Here is a 14,571-nt window from a genome sequence, read left to right on the forward strand (position 1 = left end):
ATGTAGATTTTCACCAAAGTGCCCCAAAGCATTAGAAGATGTATGTATATATATTATTCCAATCCCTGAACTAAGGAGGACGTGCCATGTGTGATTTTAACTAGGGGTGAGCAGAATTTGCGAAATCCACTTTCGCAAATTATCGCGAAAATGTTAAAAATTATCGCAAACACAAGGAAATATCGCGAAGATGCGGAAGTTTTTTTCCCGCATGTTCGCGAGATTTTCTGCATGGTTGCGGCTCGCCAACTTACCCATGCGGTTGCTCGTGGGCGCGGCCATCTTGTTTTCAGTTGTCTCGCGGTGCATGATCGTGAGAAGAAACACGTGATCGCGCGACGCATGACGTTACTGCGGGCGCGAACTGTCGCGAGACAGCGCAAATGGCTAAAAACAATACAACATCTCATGGAGAACGCGACCGGATCAAGAAAACTTGTCGGCGAGCGCAGGGATTCAGGTAAGGCGATCGCGCACGAGAATGTATTATTTTACAGCGCGAGCAAGAACCAAATTATCGCAAAGCTCCGGAATGCGGAAATTTTGACATTTTCGCGCTTTCTGCGGAACGCGAAAATGTCAAATTATCGCAATTTCCGCGAACGGAACGAAATTTTAGCCCAGGCCTAATTTTAACAATCCTTTATTCGTCAAACTGCCATCAAACGCATTTCAGCTGATCCCAGCCTTGTTCTCCAACAAGGCTGAGATCAGCCGAAACGCATTTGATGGCGGTTTGACGAATAAAGGATTGTTACAATCGCACATGGCGTCGTCCTCCTTGGTTCAGGGATTGAAATAATATTTTGGAGCATCTCTTGCGAGGTCGGTTTGGCGACGCGCCCTTCGATTTGGTGTACAGCGTGCAACTGCAGGAAAGATATACGGAGAACGATATATATATATATATATATATATATATATATATATATATATATATATATATATATCGAAAATAGGGACAATTGTTATATTAAGAGAGTCCACCACTAAGAACACTAAACTGAGCCCAGATTTAGTAAGTACTCCTAATAAATTACCAACATGAGTTCCCTGTAAGAGGCGTATCCGTGTTTACCGGTGATTATTCGCGCCTTATTCTATTCCCTGCGTCTGATCTCTGCACTCAATTACGCTGTACGTCAAGGATAAGTGTCACGTACAACAGCGTGCAACACTAGACCTGCAGAGTTCCCATTGGAATGGGTTAAGGCTGATTTTCACATGACTGGGTCTAAACTGAGGTAGCATGGTGTGCAAAATAACAATGGGAGGGGGTGCGGCCTGAGTAATTACTAGTGGCTGAGATTAATTCAAGCATTTCATCCATTACTTTTTTGTATACCTTACAGAACTTTCTTGGCAAGGCATGCTCACTTGCTGCACTTACTCGGTCAGGCTGAGTCAAGATTGATATGTTGGCGGAGAGGGAACTTTGTCGTAATGGCGATAGTGTTCCCTCTCCACCAACATAGTGGTCCGTTTGCTCGTCTTAAATGCAGGTGGACCATAGTTTGGCCATTGTGGTGACAACTCCTTTACCAGGGTGTCCACACTTCTCAGACGGAGTAAGAGCCGTCAGAGAATTGGCCATATGTCAGTCTGCCCATTTAGGATGACATATAGCCGTTTTTTTACCCTGGCAGTAAGGAACAGTAAAAACACTACATCCCCATCACACCATAGGAGATGGCTCCCATGGCAAGGGGAGCAGTATCTCATTTTCAAAAAGAAATTCCAGCTTCTGAATTTTCGTTTTGGAAAAAAAGAACGAAAGCAGCTTGCTGCAAGGCTCCATCCTGTTGACAGAGCTGTGCACCAAACTGCAGAAAGCATTGACTGGAACCGCTCTGATAAGGGATCCTGACAATGCTTTCAAAATGACCAAATTTGCAACTTACTAACTTTTACAGTTGGTCCTACATTTCACCACTTTGAAAGTATAGCACACACCACTACTGGAAAGCAGGGTTCAAAGTGGTCCTATGAACAGCATTTGCGGTCACTTGCTTGGAGAGAATGCTACAAAACGCAACTCCACTTGAAGCATCAAACTATGAAATAGATTCTTTCTTTCATTAAATTGTATTTCTAAATGTCAAGCAGAGCCTTGCCATTCTGAATTGATCACCCTACCAGTGGAACAGCAACCACAGGAAGTCTCTTGAATATTGCTCCCTTCAGAGACATTTGTAGGACAGTGACTGGGAATTGTGTGCATAATTATTTGACTCACTGTTATTCCTTCCTTGTTGAGCATTCAATGCTATCAAGTATGTTTTGCAGCCAATAATTCAGAACTCCTTGCTGCAGAAGGAAAGGTTACTTATTTCTAGTGCTGGTTCTCAAGCTTGGGTATTCTCCCAAGAATTATAGGAAATCCTCTCTTGCTCGCTGTTTGGGGGCATAATTGTCATTGGTGAGCAGGTTCAGCAAACTAAATGGCTTTCTGTATTAGCATCATTAAGGGTTGGTGCATACTCAACTATCCTAAATATTTATTAAATGGAAAAACCTATTTTCTGATTAATATTCTGTGTGAAGTGTGTATTTTGTTTACTTTATTATTTGAAGAAACTTGCTTACAACTGAAATGTTTAAGGAATAACATTTAAAAAAAAGTAAAAGTGATCCAGATTTGGCCAGACTGCTGGTAGCATTTCTACAGTTTAAGACTGTGACACAAATACCCTTGCTGGGGAACTACTGTGACATGTAGGTGACTTGTACTCGTGTTCCTCTGTACAGTTTGTGTGCTAAATGTGTGCTTGATTTCTGAGATGTTGTGCCTACCCCAAAACATTTTCACAACAGTTTCTACTTGCTTTTATTTTTCTTAGGGTGAGCCTGGAACAGATAACACTCAGCGAGGAACCCGAGGGCCAAAGGGTGAAATCGGCCCATTGGTAAAGTATCTATTGACATCTTCCTGTCTCTTACAAATATTGTAACAGAGCCTCATGGTGATTCTTCACTGCCTCTTTCCCAACCTGATCACATGCCATGACAATTACACAATCCTGACAGAAGATCCTGTAATATGTTGTTCTGTACTGTTCAGCAACATAGAGTTCATGTTATGTACACCCTTCCATTATTACGTAATGCGTATATTGGAAGGGTGTACATGACATGAACTCTTCCATTATTACGTAATGAGTATATTGGAAGGAAGACAAAATACAATGGGATCAGCCTTCTTCCAGGTGCCAGGAGGTGCATTTTCTCAATGCTGATCCGTAGGAGGGTAATAACAAGACTCATTGCACAATGTGCCAGGAAGATACAAATGCTTATTATCCCCAGACATCATCTTATCTCCCATTAAGTATACTTGTAGTAAAAACACAGTGTTTACCAATGCCATTCCTCTTGGAAAAAATGTCATCCAACCTACATCTGAAGAGAAGGCGGAAGTGCCATCTCTGAGGGGAGCCTATTTTACAATGTGCCTGCTTGCTCTGCAAAAGATCCTTTCCGATGACAAAGATTAAGCAAACATCTTTAAATCTTGCCTTGGGTTCCTTATCACTACATTTTAGAAACACTGCTTACTTTATTCATTTTCCTTGTAAATAGTCAAAAAAGTCCTATGTTCATTAAACAAGCAGACGTCTGTCTAATTGTAAGGAGAGAGGAAAGCCCAAATGACTGAGCAGATTTGTTTTCTCCATGTTACGACTAGTAGAAAGTAACTTGTTATTTCATAATTCTAATATTTGCATTAATTCTGTTTCTAAAAATATTCAAATCTCCATAAAGCATAAAACAGTCATTTGGAACACGACGTGTGTCTATATCACACCTGGGTCCCTGATTAGTGGGGAAGAGAATGTGGTTGTTAGGCCCAAGGCAAGAGTGATATGATTCCATGCAGGAGGTCTGCAAAGGTCCCCATTTAGAAGGTTTGCACACAGGCTCAGGTTTCTACTGCACTCCACATAAACAAACCTTTATCTGGAGTATCTTGCAGTGTAGGTGCCTCTTCTGATATTGAGTGCCCAGTTCTGTGGCCTCACGAATGGAGTAAGGCTCAGTTTAAAAGACCATACGTGGCTATTGTGTCCAGTCCATGTTTGGAGAACACATACTCATAAATAAAGGGTGAATTCAGACAATCAAGGGAAAGATATTCAAATGAGTGTATAAGTTAATACATAATCCATGTCAAGAGTGTCTGAATATGTTTAATGTGTCTACACCACAGGACAGAAATTATAATGCAAATTGGCAGAAACATTCAAATCCTGACATGGAATACATATGCTACAGGAAGCTGTAGTTTCAGCAAGCAGAAGAGCTATTTGAAAGCTGGAGGTCATGGCATGAGGTGTAAGGAGTGACACAGAGTAATGTAGTGCAGGCAAAATCAGTAACTAAAGCCTAAGAAAAGGTGAAATTGGCACCTTTATGCATGAGAACTCAAAAAAGTAAAAACTAGGTATGTGCAGGGTCTATGGTGTTACAAGCAGACAATGTGTTTGTCTAAAGGGCTTTACAAGCTCATTCCTTAGCTCAGGATGAGACTGGGTATGTGCTCTGCTCCTCCAGTTCAAGTAGTGCTTTAGCTCTCACCTGTATGTATACACTCATGGTCTCACTACTTCTTTTCTGTTCTCCAGGGAGAACCAGGCGTTGATGGGCAGGCGGGCCCAGCTGGTGCACCTGGGAAGAATGTGAGTACTCTATTATTCATGATATAAGTCCATGATAGGTAGATGAGATTCATGGAAATATCTGAATTGGTTGATAAGTGAAAATGATCCAAAGGAGAGAGAGAGAGAGATATCCTCTCAATGATGGCAAACTGAGGGATACTGTGTGTCATTACCTGGGTATCACAACATATATTTTTCCTAACAACAACAGGTACATTTTGATGCCCTAGCATGCTACAAAAAGGAATATAAAACAATGTATGTACAAAAGAGAGAGGTGAATCTGTGTGTATGAAAGGAGGAAGGAAGAGGGATGGAAGAATGGATGAAAGTATGGGGTAAGGCAGGAGAGAAGTAAGAAGAGATGATCAAAAGAAACATGGATGATAAGAACAATAAAGGAAGGGAAGAAGGAGTGAAAGAAAGATTGAGGAAGAAAGAATGGGTGAAAAGAAGGAAGATGAAGCTGGAAGGAGAAATTTAAAGAAGGGGAAAGAAAGAAGAAACACTTGAAGGAAGGGAGGAGGAAAGTAAGGAAAGAAGCAGGGCGAGAGGGAGTTAATTAGAAAGAAGGCCAAAGTGGTGAAGAAGAAAGGAAGAGATGGGGAGAAAGGTGGTTGAAGGGAGGGCGAAGAAATGTGGATGAAGAGGGAGAGAACGGAAGGGAGAAAGGACGAAGAAAACAATACAAGAAGGAATGTGAGCAATAAGGAAAGCATTTGTAAAAGAGAAAGCCAGAAAAATTAATTGAGGCTTTTGCGAATAATACAAACAAATATGGGAATTGTTAAAGACATTGGGACTGAAGCATGGGCTACAGAGAACGGGTAAGGGGCTTTGGGTCCTAAAGTAAGGGCTCAGCACTATAGTAAGACTTTAGGGTGCAGTTTATCGATTAGGGATAAAATATTGCATAATGGATTACATTAATTAAAGTAAGGGGTTGGGTAACAAAAAAGATGTGAGAGTATAAACATAATCGATTAGGGAAGTAATAAAACTATAAGGAAATTAAGGAATAGGAAGGAAAAAAAATGAATAGGGAATAAACTAGGGAGATGGACAGTAATGGAAAAGATTAAAGAGCAAAGCAACAGACCACAGAATAAAGGAAGAGCTTAGTAATTACATTTTTAGAACTTGAAGAGACTCAGTTAGCACCTCGGCCTAATATTAATATTGTGATTTCTTCTTTCTGTTTACCAGGGCGGGGTTGGTCGACGAGGACCACTGGGAGTTAAAGTAAGTATAAATTCAATATTTCGACTGTAAATAAGATTCTTTTATTCAACTAAACAACACAAAGTAGGTCATTAAAAGTAGGGCAGGTGGCTCACTATCCAGTTGGGCTGGTGTTGGTGAAGGCCATTCATAGGAAAACTATTCATAAGAAGTCTCTACTCTTGATGGGCCTTCCAAGTCATGGATCTGTGAGTCCTATAACTGATGGGCCACTGAGTCAGGGGTTCTGATGTCAGAGCCAGCTGAGGTTTTAATTCAGAGAGATAGTGCTTACTACACCTCTAAATGAAGAAGAAGACTGTGAGTCTGGTAAAGTGGGAGTACTTTTCTTGAACTCTGAAAGGTGGATCTAAAAGCACTTTATGGTGCACTTAAATTGTGTCAATTCATACATATGCCTATTTGTAATAATGATTTTCGGCAAATATTCATGAAATTATAGAACATTTGACACCTTTCAAACAATATTATAGTTTTTGGGGAAATGTGATCATTTTTCTGGATCATTCTAAGGTTCAGTGATTTAATACCTGTAACTCTATGGTTGTAATTCTAAATCCGGCTAACATGGTGGCCATTCTCTGTCTCTGCACATGCACACTTACCAGAGACTCCCATAAACTCTTCACCTTATATCTTAAACCCTCCCTTTCACAGGTTAACTTGGAGGGTCTTCATTCCAGGTGAACATGGACTCGAGACCTGCTATACACACAAAACTTGCAATAAACCACACATAAATAGTGGAGCACACGCTATACACAGAAACCCAAAGGATACAACAATGTGACTCAATTATTTTGGTCTCCAGTCTGAAAAATGAATTTTATCTATCATCATACACTGTTATTAAAGTTAAAGATGTGTGCTTTAGATTGGGCTAAGGGCAACGGTTCATCCGGGATCTGGCTGAGACAAATTTTGGGAGCGCTTGTGATAATAGCGTATGAGCACCATAAATTGTAAATCATTATTGAGCTTTCAAGGGAGGGATATGAGACATCTACACCAGAGTAGCAGTCTTTGTTCAAAACTTGCAATAAGTTCAGATACTTGCACTGCAAAAGTCTGCATAAGGCAGCACCAGAATTAGGGCCCAGAAGTGTCAGCTGGGAATGTTGAACCCCAAATATCAACAGGAAAACTATTGAAAGAAAAGTTTCTATACATTTTCTATACCTAACTCTACAGATAAGTCCCTTGGTGATATATTTATATCTTCAAGGTTAGTAGATGTGGAGTTAAGACTAGTAAATCCTTACCTCCCACTGTGCACTTACCTTTCAATATTTTGTCCCTCAATATTATAGTAATGATTTTCTATCCCGTAGATATTTGCGATTCGATATTCCCTGCTACAATCGGGTCCACACATATGAATTGTAATTAAAGAACTGATACATCTCTTTCTTTAGACAACTCTATGCATCAAAGGTCACGAAGGGTACACTAGGCTCAAAGGCTATCAACAGTACACACACTGAGGTACAACTGGGCACCTCAGGCCTTGTAGGACAGGTGCTAGGCACACATTCGATCATGGGCATGAAGGTGCAGCTCCAATACCAGCTTCACAGACCCCAATATAAGACACTGAGGCTCCAGCGTTGGCATGCAGGCTCCAATTCTGGGCACACAAACCCCCAAAATACACACAGACACAAAAGATCCATTGTTAAGCACAGTGACCCCCATTATTGAACACTTTGGCACCACTACTGCATACACAGTCTCCAATGCTAAGTGCACAGGCCCTAAACACTAAGCTCACAACCCCAATGCTGAATATGCAACTGCAATGTGAAGCTCAAAGACACTCAATGCTAGACAGTTCAGCTATAATGCTGGATATACAGGTTACAGTATTGGGTGTACAGACCCTTAATACTAGCCAGAAAAGACCCAGTGCTGGATGCTCAATTGAGGATTGTCATCAACCTCTGTTGGGTTCTAAGACCCTCAGTATCAGACACACAATACCCAATGCTGGTTGCATAGACCCTCAACACAAGAAACACTGGCCTCAGTGCTTCACACACAAACTCCAGCCCTGTAACACTAGACGCACAGATGCCTCATTGCTGAATGCAATGGAACTGTTGTAAGTCACTTAAACCTTCTCTTTAGCTTTCTAATTTAGTATTAATAATTATCATGGATTGAAAGGACTTCAGTCCAGTTGTGATTCTTATTCACAAAAGGGAAAGTTAAAGTTCTGTGCGAACAGCTTGCATGCCAGATTCTGTTCCAAACCTTTATGATATGTATAAGTTAAGGTAGCGGGTTTATTGTCTCATATAGTTGCGTTTACCAAATTCAGTGGAATTAATGTTCAGTCACCTTTTAGGGATCCTAGGATGTCGTCTTCGATTGTTGGCAGATTTTGCTGGCACATGCATGGAGCCACTGAGGAATGAGAAGATAGACACAATTAAGATACATTCCTGACTCTTTTGTGATACTGCTTACAGGGTAACAGAGGCGGACCTGGTCCAGCAGGATCTGGAGGAGAGCAAGGAACGAGAGGTCCACAGGTCAGTACTGAACCAAGCACAAGGATTCCCAGTGCATGTTCTAGCACATGTTTCAGCACAGTCACATTAACTGATGCTATCTAATGCTCATTATGTAAGTGTCAAGACCACACTCAGACACTATAACTCCATCTTGATTGGCTAACATCATAAGGAAGCTTAAGCTTTTCAGTGGGCGATAGCTATCTTGTCATTGCCATCTTTCTGATGCCATTGCATGCTATTTCTTCCTTCTCTCAGTTGCAGCTGAACACACTAATTTTGGTGCATTTACAAGGCAACAGCTTCACCATATACAAATGTTTTCTCAAAAAATTATTTTCCTTCCCCTCCCTAATCCATATCCAAACAGTAATCATTACCATTTTGAAACTTTAACAAATAAAGCTTTGTCACGTGTTTAAATGTTTCTGCTGTTCTTGGAGTACTACAAGAATATGGAGTTTTGGCAATGGCCTATGTAAATATCGACTTCCAAATATTGCTACTACTATGTTGTCATGATAGGTATATGTGGATACGTTTACATTTACTTTCCATCTAGATATGTTGAAGTGAAGTTGATCATGGTGAATCTACATTTGCATATATATACTCTCCTTGACATAGTGGATATCCTGGGATTGATATTTTTGTGGATCGATGTTTGTGACCTCGGTATGCAGAATTCCAGGATTTCTTTTCTTGCTTTATTGGCTCTTTTGCTTCCTTTTCAATGTGTTTTGTCTTTCACTCACAATTGTTCTATAAATGTATGCTACTATGTTTACATTTATTAAAAGAATACTGAAAAGGCTGTTAAATTGTGACATAACACTCTCTTTGCCCCATAGGGACCCCTCGGGCCACCCGGCACTCCAGGTGTGAGGGGTGATCAAGGCAGCCCTGGGCCTAGGGTAAGTACAGTTCAACTTTGTAAGACTGCTGCTTAGTCTTCCTCCAAAGTGATTTCCTGCTTTTTACCTTGCATTTATGAGTGTCCTATAATGTATTTTGTGCTTAATAGAAGAGGCAATTCAATGCATTCTGCTGAAAGACCACTCAGTCTTTCAATGATGTCCCCTTAAAGTTGGATTAACTAGAATAATATAAAAGTTAAAATTAATCAATGGACACCAGATGTAAAGCCAGTGTAGACAGCAGGTCCTCTGCTTGCCCTATTCATAGACAAGAATCATCATTCTGTCCATGTCAAAGGGCTCTTGTTAATATCCACTTCACCTGGCTGATGCAAACCAACTTACACAATCTATGAACTGATCTAGTCCAGTTTGAAGAAGATATGTAAACTAAATAACATCAGAGGGGACTAAAAAGGATACCAAAAGCCATGGAATCAAGTAGTACAACCACATGCAACAACCCCCTCTGAAGGGTCGGATTAGAGGTTCTCTGTGATAGGGAACAAAAGGGCACTGAGCTAACAGGAAAGTACAAGATTTTATTACCCGAGGGTGCTTCTGAAAGGCTGGCTGGCAGTGGCATATTATTTGGGCTTTGAATCTGAATGGTTATGCTTTAACCCTTCATAGACACTTCCATTATAATCACTATTTGACCGAGTATCAGATAACCTTTAAAAAAGAACAGGCATTGCTGACAAAGAATATTGCTTTTGTTAGCTACAATAGCCCTCTATTGTGGTTACTCAAGGTTTATTTCACTCTCAACTCCTAAGGCCACTAACCTTAACAGAAATGTTTTTCCAGAAATATAAAATGCCAAAAGACAAACAATGTTCTAAAGTTGGCGCCCCCTTTTCAACTTGAAGGGGGCCAAAAGGTCCTCCTGGCCCTGTCTGACTGGCCTAGCGATGTGTCAAATACGTTCCATCTCAAGAATAATTTCTGAGGAGCACATTGTTCAAGTAAAACATGCCTAATTAGGGATTCAAGTCTAAGATCTACAGAAAAATGTAACAATCAAATCTTCAGAGGCTGTGTGAAAGTTTTTCAGGCTTACTAATTGATGTAAAGATGCAAGACTCTATTGCAGCAGTTTCACTGTTGGTTATTCAAATTCTTCCTCAGCATCATGGAGATGCATGTGTCTGTCCTTGACCTTTTACAGAACACAAACACAACAGCTAATACAGTACAAAAGCCTGGTATAACATCAGTATAACATATTCTCAATCTTTATGACCACATACCTTCAGAAACACAAATGAGATATTCACAACTTTGAAGGAAGAGCAAAGACAAGATATAATCTTCCAACCTTCCAGGTAAACGCATTGCCCTTCACTGCTCATACTGTGTGATGATGTGCTACCCTCAAACTTGCACTTTCAATTTGCACAAGATCTCCAACATGTCCTGTGCTACCATTGAAACCATTTTTCCTTATGCTGCGAACACTCAACATAATTTTCCCATTATCCGTCAGAAGCAAAAGTCTCAACTATTAATTTTCATCACAACATTTTTGTTACACTCCACCTTTGCGTTGATTCAAATCCATTATCCTCCTGTTTCATCTCCTTCCATTCATCAGTACCACATGCCAACCATGTACACCTTACACATTTACTGGCTCAGAAAATTTACACAATTCAATTCTCTCTCTTCCCAACTCTACTGTTAACCAATCACCAACGTGAAGCCACTTTCTATTTGCTCAGCAGTGCTCCTCAATTTTCTTTCACATCCATCCACTGCAACATCAACTTGGTCTTCGCTTCCACCACCTTATTCTCATAACTGGTTTAATTTCTGTCAAACTAATCCCTGTGGTGTGATAAGCCTAAATCATTCTCATTAGTGCATTCCTCACATTCCTCCTACCACTGACGCCCATTTCAGTCGTGCCCTTGACTAAATAATTTTTATGCTCCACAGTGCCATTACCCAGTGTTCTTGCCATGGTTTCTCAGAAACTGTTTCAATGACGTCAATTGTCTGTGGAATTGTCTGTTCCAAAACTTTGATGGTGGTTTCAATTTTTACATTCTTCTTAACAAAATCCATCTCTAACTAAGATAAATATACATCCCAACTACCACCACTAATCTCTTTCTATACCCCAAGAAACACATGGGCCTAAGAAACTGCAAGTAAATATTCTCCTGTGCAACTTCTGGAACATCATACTCACCAACTGGTCCACCACCAACCTTCAGTCTTTTTCCGCTGTCCATACACACACTACTTCTGTCCACCTACCTTTTTACATCTTCATCTAACTCTGTCCACCAAAACTTTCTTTCACCTGTCTTTTTGTTAATGTTTGTTCCAAATCTCATTACTATTGGCCAAATGTACGAAGGGATGGTGCAGTTACTAGGGCTCAGATTTGCAAAATCGGAACCTTTGAAACTGCAAAACAGCCTTTGAGTGTGTACAAAACCAAAATTGCGATTCAGCAACATGAAAAAAGTGTAAAACTAATTTAAATTACATATTCCTTTTTTCGTAAAGAAAAATTGACTTCTTTTAAAAAATGCTTTCTTTAAAAGCAATCACAGCTGTGGTTTACTGATCCCAGGAGGCCACCATACCTGCAATGTCAGCAAATTGTAGTGGGTCAGAATTTACTACCAACCTCATTAATATTTATGAGGTAGGTAAAATTGCTACCCATTATGATTCAGTGTTTTGCGAATCAACCTATTAGTACATAGGTAGGTTCGCAAAATAACACTGGATTCACTAAAAGTTGGTTCTTAAATTGTGACCACTTTTAGCTAATCTAGTCAGTGTACGTACATCTGGCCCTAAGTATTGATAGGCTCCATGCCTCAGTCCATACTTCAGTTTCTCAATACTCGCAAGGAAGGAATTAAATCACCTTCTTCCCTCCAGCCAGTGTTGATACAGTATACCACTTCTTGTACTACAAAGTCTTTTCACGAACCACTCTCCCATTCCTGATGAATCACCATTACACTAACCAGGTCCATGGTATCCTCTTCATTAGCCAACACACAGTTTATATCACTCTTCCCTGTATTCCTGTCCATGTCTTCATAACAAAATTGCACAGTAGGTGGATAATTGCCTTAGACATTTCTCCAACCAGTCACATACTCAAGCTCGTATTGAAATTCCTGTAATCTTGAGGCAAACCTTACTAGTCTAGCAGAACCCTTGGCTGCACCTCCTTGTTGTAACATCTTCAAGGGTGGTTTGTGATCTGTATGCAACTGAACCCCAGAAGCAAGTGCGGAGTTGCTTAGCTCTCCAGGTTACCGCTAAGCCTCTCTCTCTATAACTGAGTAATTTAGTTCTGCCACGTTTAGCGACCATGAGGCAGCAGGAGCAGTTTGAACCTATGTGAATGCGAAGATGACTTACATATCCAATAGTCTTCTTCTTTCTGATGGATACATCTGCCAGTGGATTCCTCAACTTGTGAATATTTCCTGCGCCAGCAACATTCGGAAACTTTTGGAGCAGTCCACGCCGATGAGGTCGAAGACGACGTCACAGAGACACGGCTCCGCTCGCGACTCCGCTGACGTCACCGGCTCCATAAGAAGACCTCGTCGGCGTGATGACGTCAGTTCCCTTTTTCCGTGCCGTCGACGCCAACGGATTTCGGGAATCTCTCTCTGTAGCTATACTGGTTACTTTGTTTTCTGCCGGTTTCTCTTTGTCTTCTTCTGCAGAAATGTCGACGAAGAAGTCAGGATTTAAACCCTGTCGTGAATGTGGGAAATACATGTCCATAACGGATCCGCATGACGACTGCGTGTGGTGCCTGTCATCGGACAATGATGTCGAGGGATGTTCTTGCTGCCGCAAGATGAGTTCCAAGGCTCTTAAGGAGAGGAAGGCAAAGCTTTTCATCGCGAGGATGAAGAAAGAAAAAAGAGACCGGAGAGAATCGAGGTCGAGATCGAGGTCGAGATCGAGGTCGGCGTTGAAGTCGACTTCGGGGCATGCTTCCAAATCCAGGAAGCACAAGAAGAAGAGGAGGCATTCATCTCGACGTCACTCGGATAAGGATGCGGCTCCGAGATCGATATCGCCCTCCCGACGCCATAAGGACTTTGTGTCTCCCTCGCCCGCTCCGGATTCACCTATTGGCCTGTCGTCACCTGTGGCTTCACCGGAACATTCTCCGGCTCCGGCCCTGGCTCCATCTCCGACGCCAGCTCCATCTCCGGCTTCGTCCCCGATTCCGTGTGAAGAGCCTCCGGCCCCGGGTGAGCCTTCGACTCCGCTGATTTCACCGTCGGCGCCGGTCGGCCCGAGTCTGGTGATGCCTGAGCAATATCCTGCGTTTCCAGGACCAGGTCAGGACCCCACGCTTTATCTTAATGCGATGTATGGAGTACTCTCCAGAGCCATGTACCCCACTGGTGCACCTTCGGGTCCTTTGGGTCCTATGGCCTTCAGTTTGGGAGTTCCCCAAACCTATCCTCAGGCTCCCTTTATGCCATTTTTTCCGGCGACACCGTCTTGGCATCTACCGGTGCCGAGGACATCGACGCCGCTCCCTACTTCACCGGCGCCGACTCGACCTCGTTCGACGCCGGCTGCCCCTTTGGATTCACGTTCGACGCCGGCTCCGGCGCCGTCGGATTCGGTCACGGCACCGCCGACGCCGGTTGTGAGAATCAGGTCTAGGAGGGAGGCTCAGAGGGTGCTGGATGAGCAAAGATACCTGATGGAGGAGGTAGAGGAAGGGGAACTCATGGAATCGGACGATGTTTTTGAGGAGTTGAAGGAGGCTAGTGGCCTGGACTTGTCACCTGAATGGGAGATTACTCCGATTACTCTGATGCCCCTTCAAAGGATGTGGCTCCATACCATGCTGTTATAAGAAAAGCAGCTGAACTTTTAGATCTGCAATTGCCTTCTGCAGAGTTCAAACCAAACATCTTTACGGAAGTTCTGCACTCTCCCTCTGCTGTTTCTGAGCCTCTGCTCCCTTTTAACGACGCCATCATAGAGCCAGTGGTGGAGGTGTGGCGTAAGCCCTCTTCTGCTCCTGCAGTTTCTAAAGTCATTGCCAGGAGGTATAGGGCAGTTCCGGGGGACCCAGAATTTTTTACATTTCACCTGTCTCCTGGATGTTCAGGCTGCATGTTCAAGAAAATCATCAGGTTCGTTTCCCCAGGTCCCGAGTGACAGGGAAGCAAAGAACTCGATCAGTCGGCCAAGAAGGTCTTTTCTTCAGCCAGCATGGCC

At 42.1% G+C, this 14,571-nt stretch overlaps 1 protein-coding gene across 1 annotated transcript in view; it reads left to right on the plus strand.

Moving 5' to 3' along the window:
* COL6A3 (collagen type VI alpha 3 chain) overlaps positions 1-14,571 on the plus strand; it is a 294,883-nt gene that overhangs the window by 172,410 nt on the left and 107,902 nt on the right. The window contains exons 23-27 of the mRNA XM_085645092.1: positions 2,841-2,906; positions 4,623-4,676; positions 5,865-5,900; positions 8,372-8,434; positions 9,268-9,330. Of these exons, the coding sequence (XP_085501218.1) occupies positions 2,841-2,906; positions 4,623-4,676; positions 5,865-5,900; positions 8,372-8,434; positions 9,268-9,330 (282 nt within the window). The remainder of the gene's footprint in view (positions 1-2,840; positions 2,907-4,622; positions 4,677-5,864; positions 5,901-8,371; positions 8,435-9,267; positions 9,331-14,571) is intronic.

Source organism: Triturus cristatus, chromosome 3_1 (assembly GCF_964204655.1).
Source record: "Triturus cristatus chromosome 3_1, aTriCri1.1, whole genome shotgun sequence".
In the NCBI taxonomy this organism is placed as follows: Eukaryota; Metazoa; Chordata; class Amphibia; order Caudata; family Salamandridae; genus Triturus; species Triturus cristatus.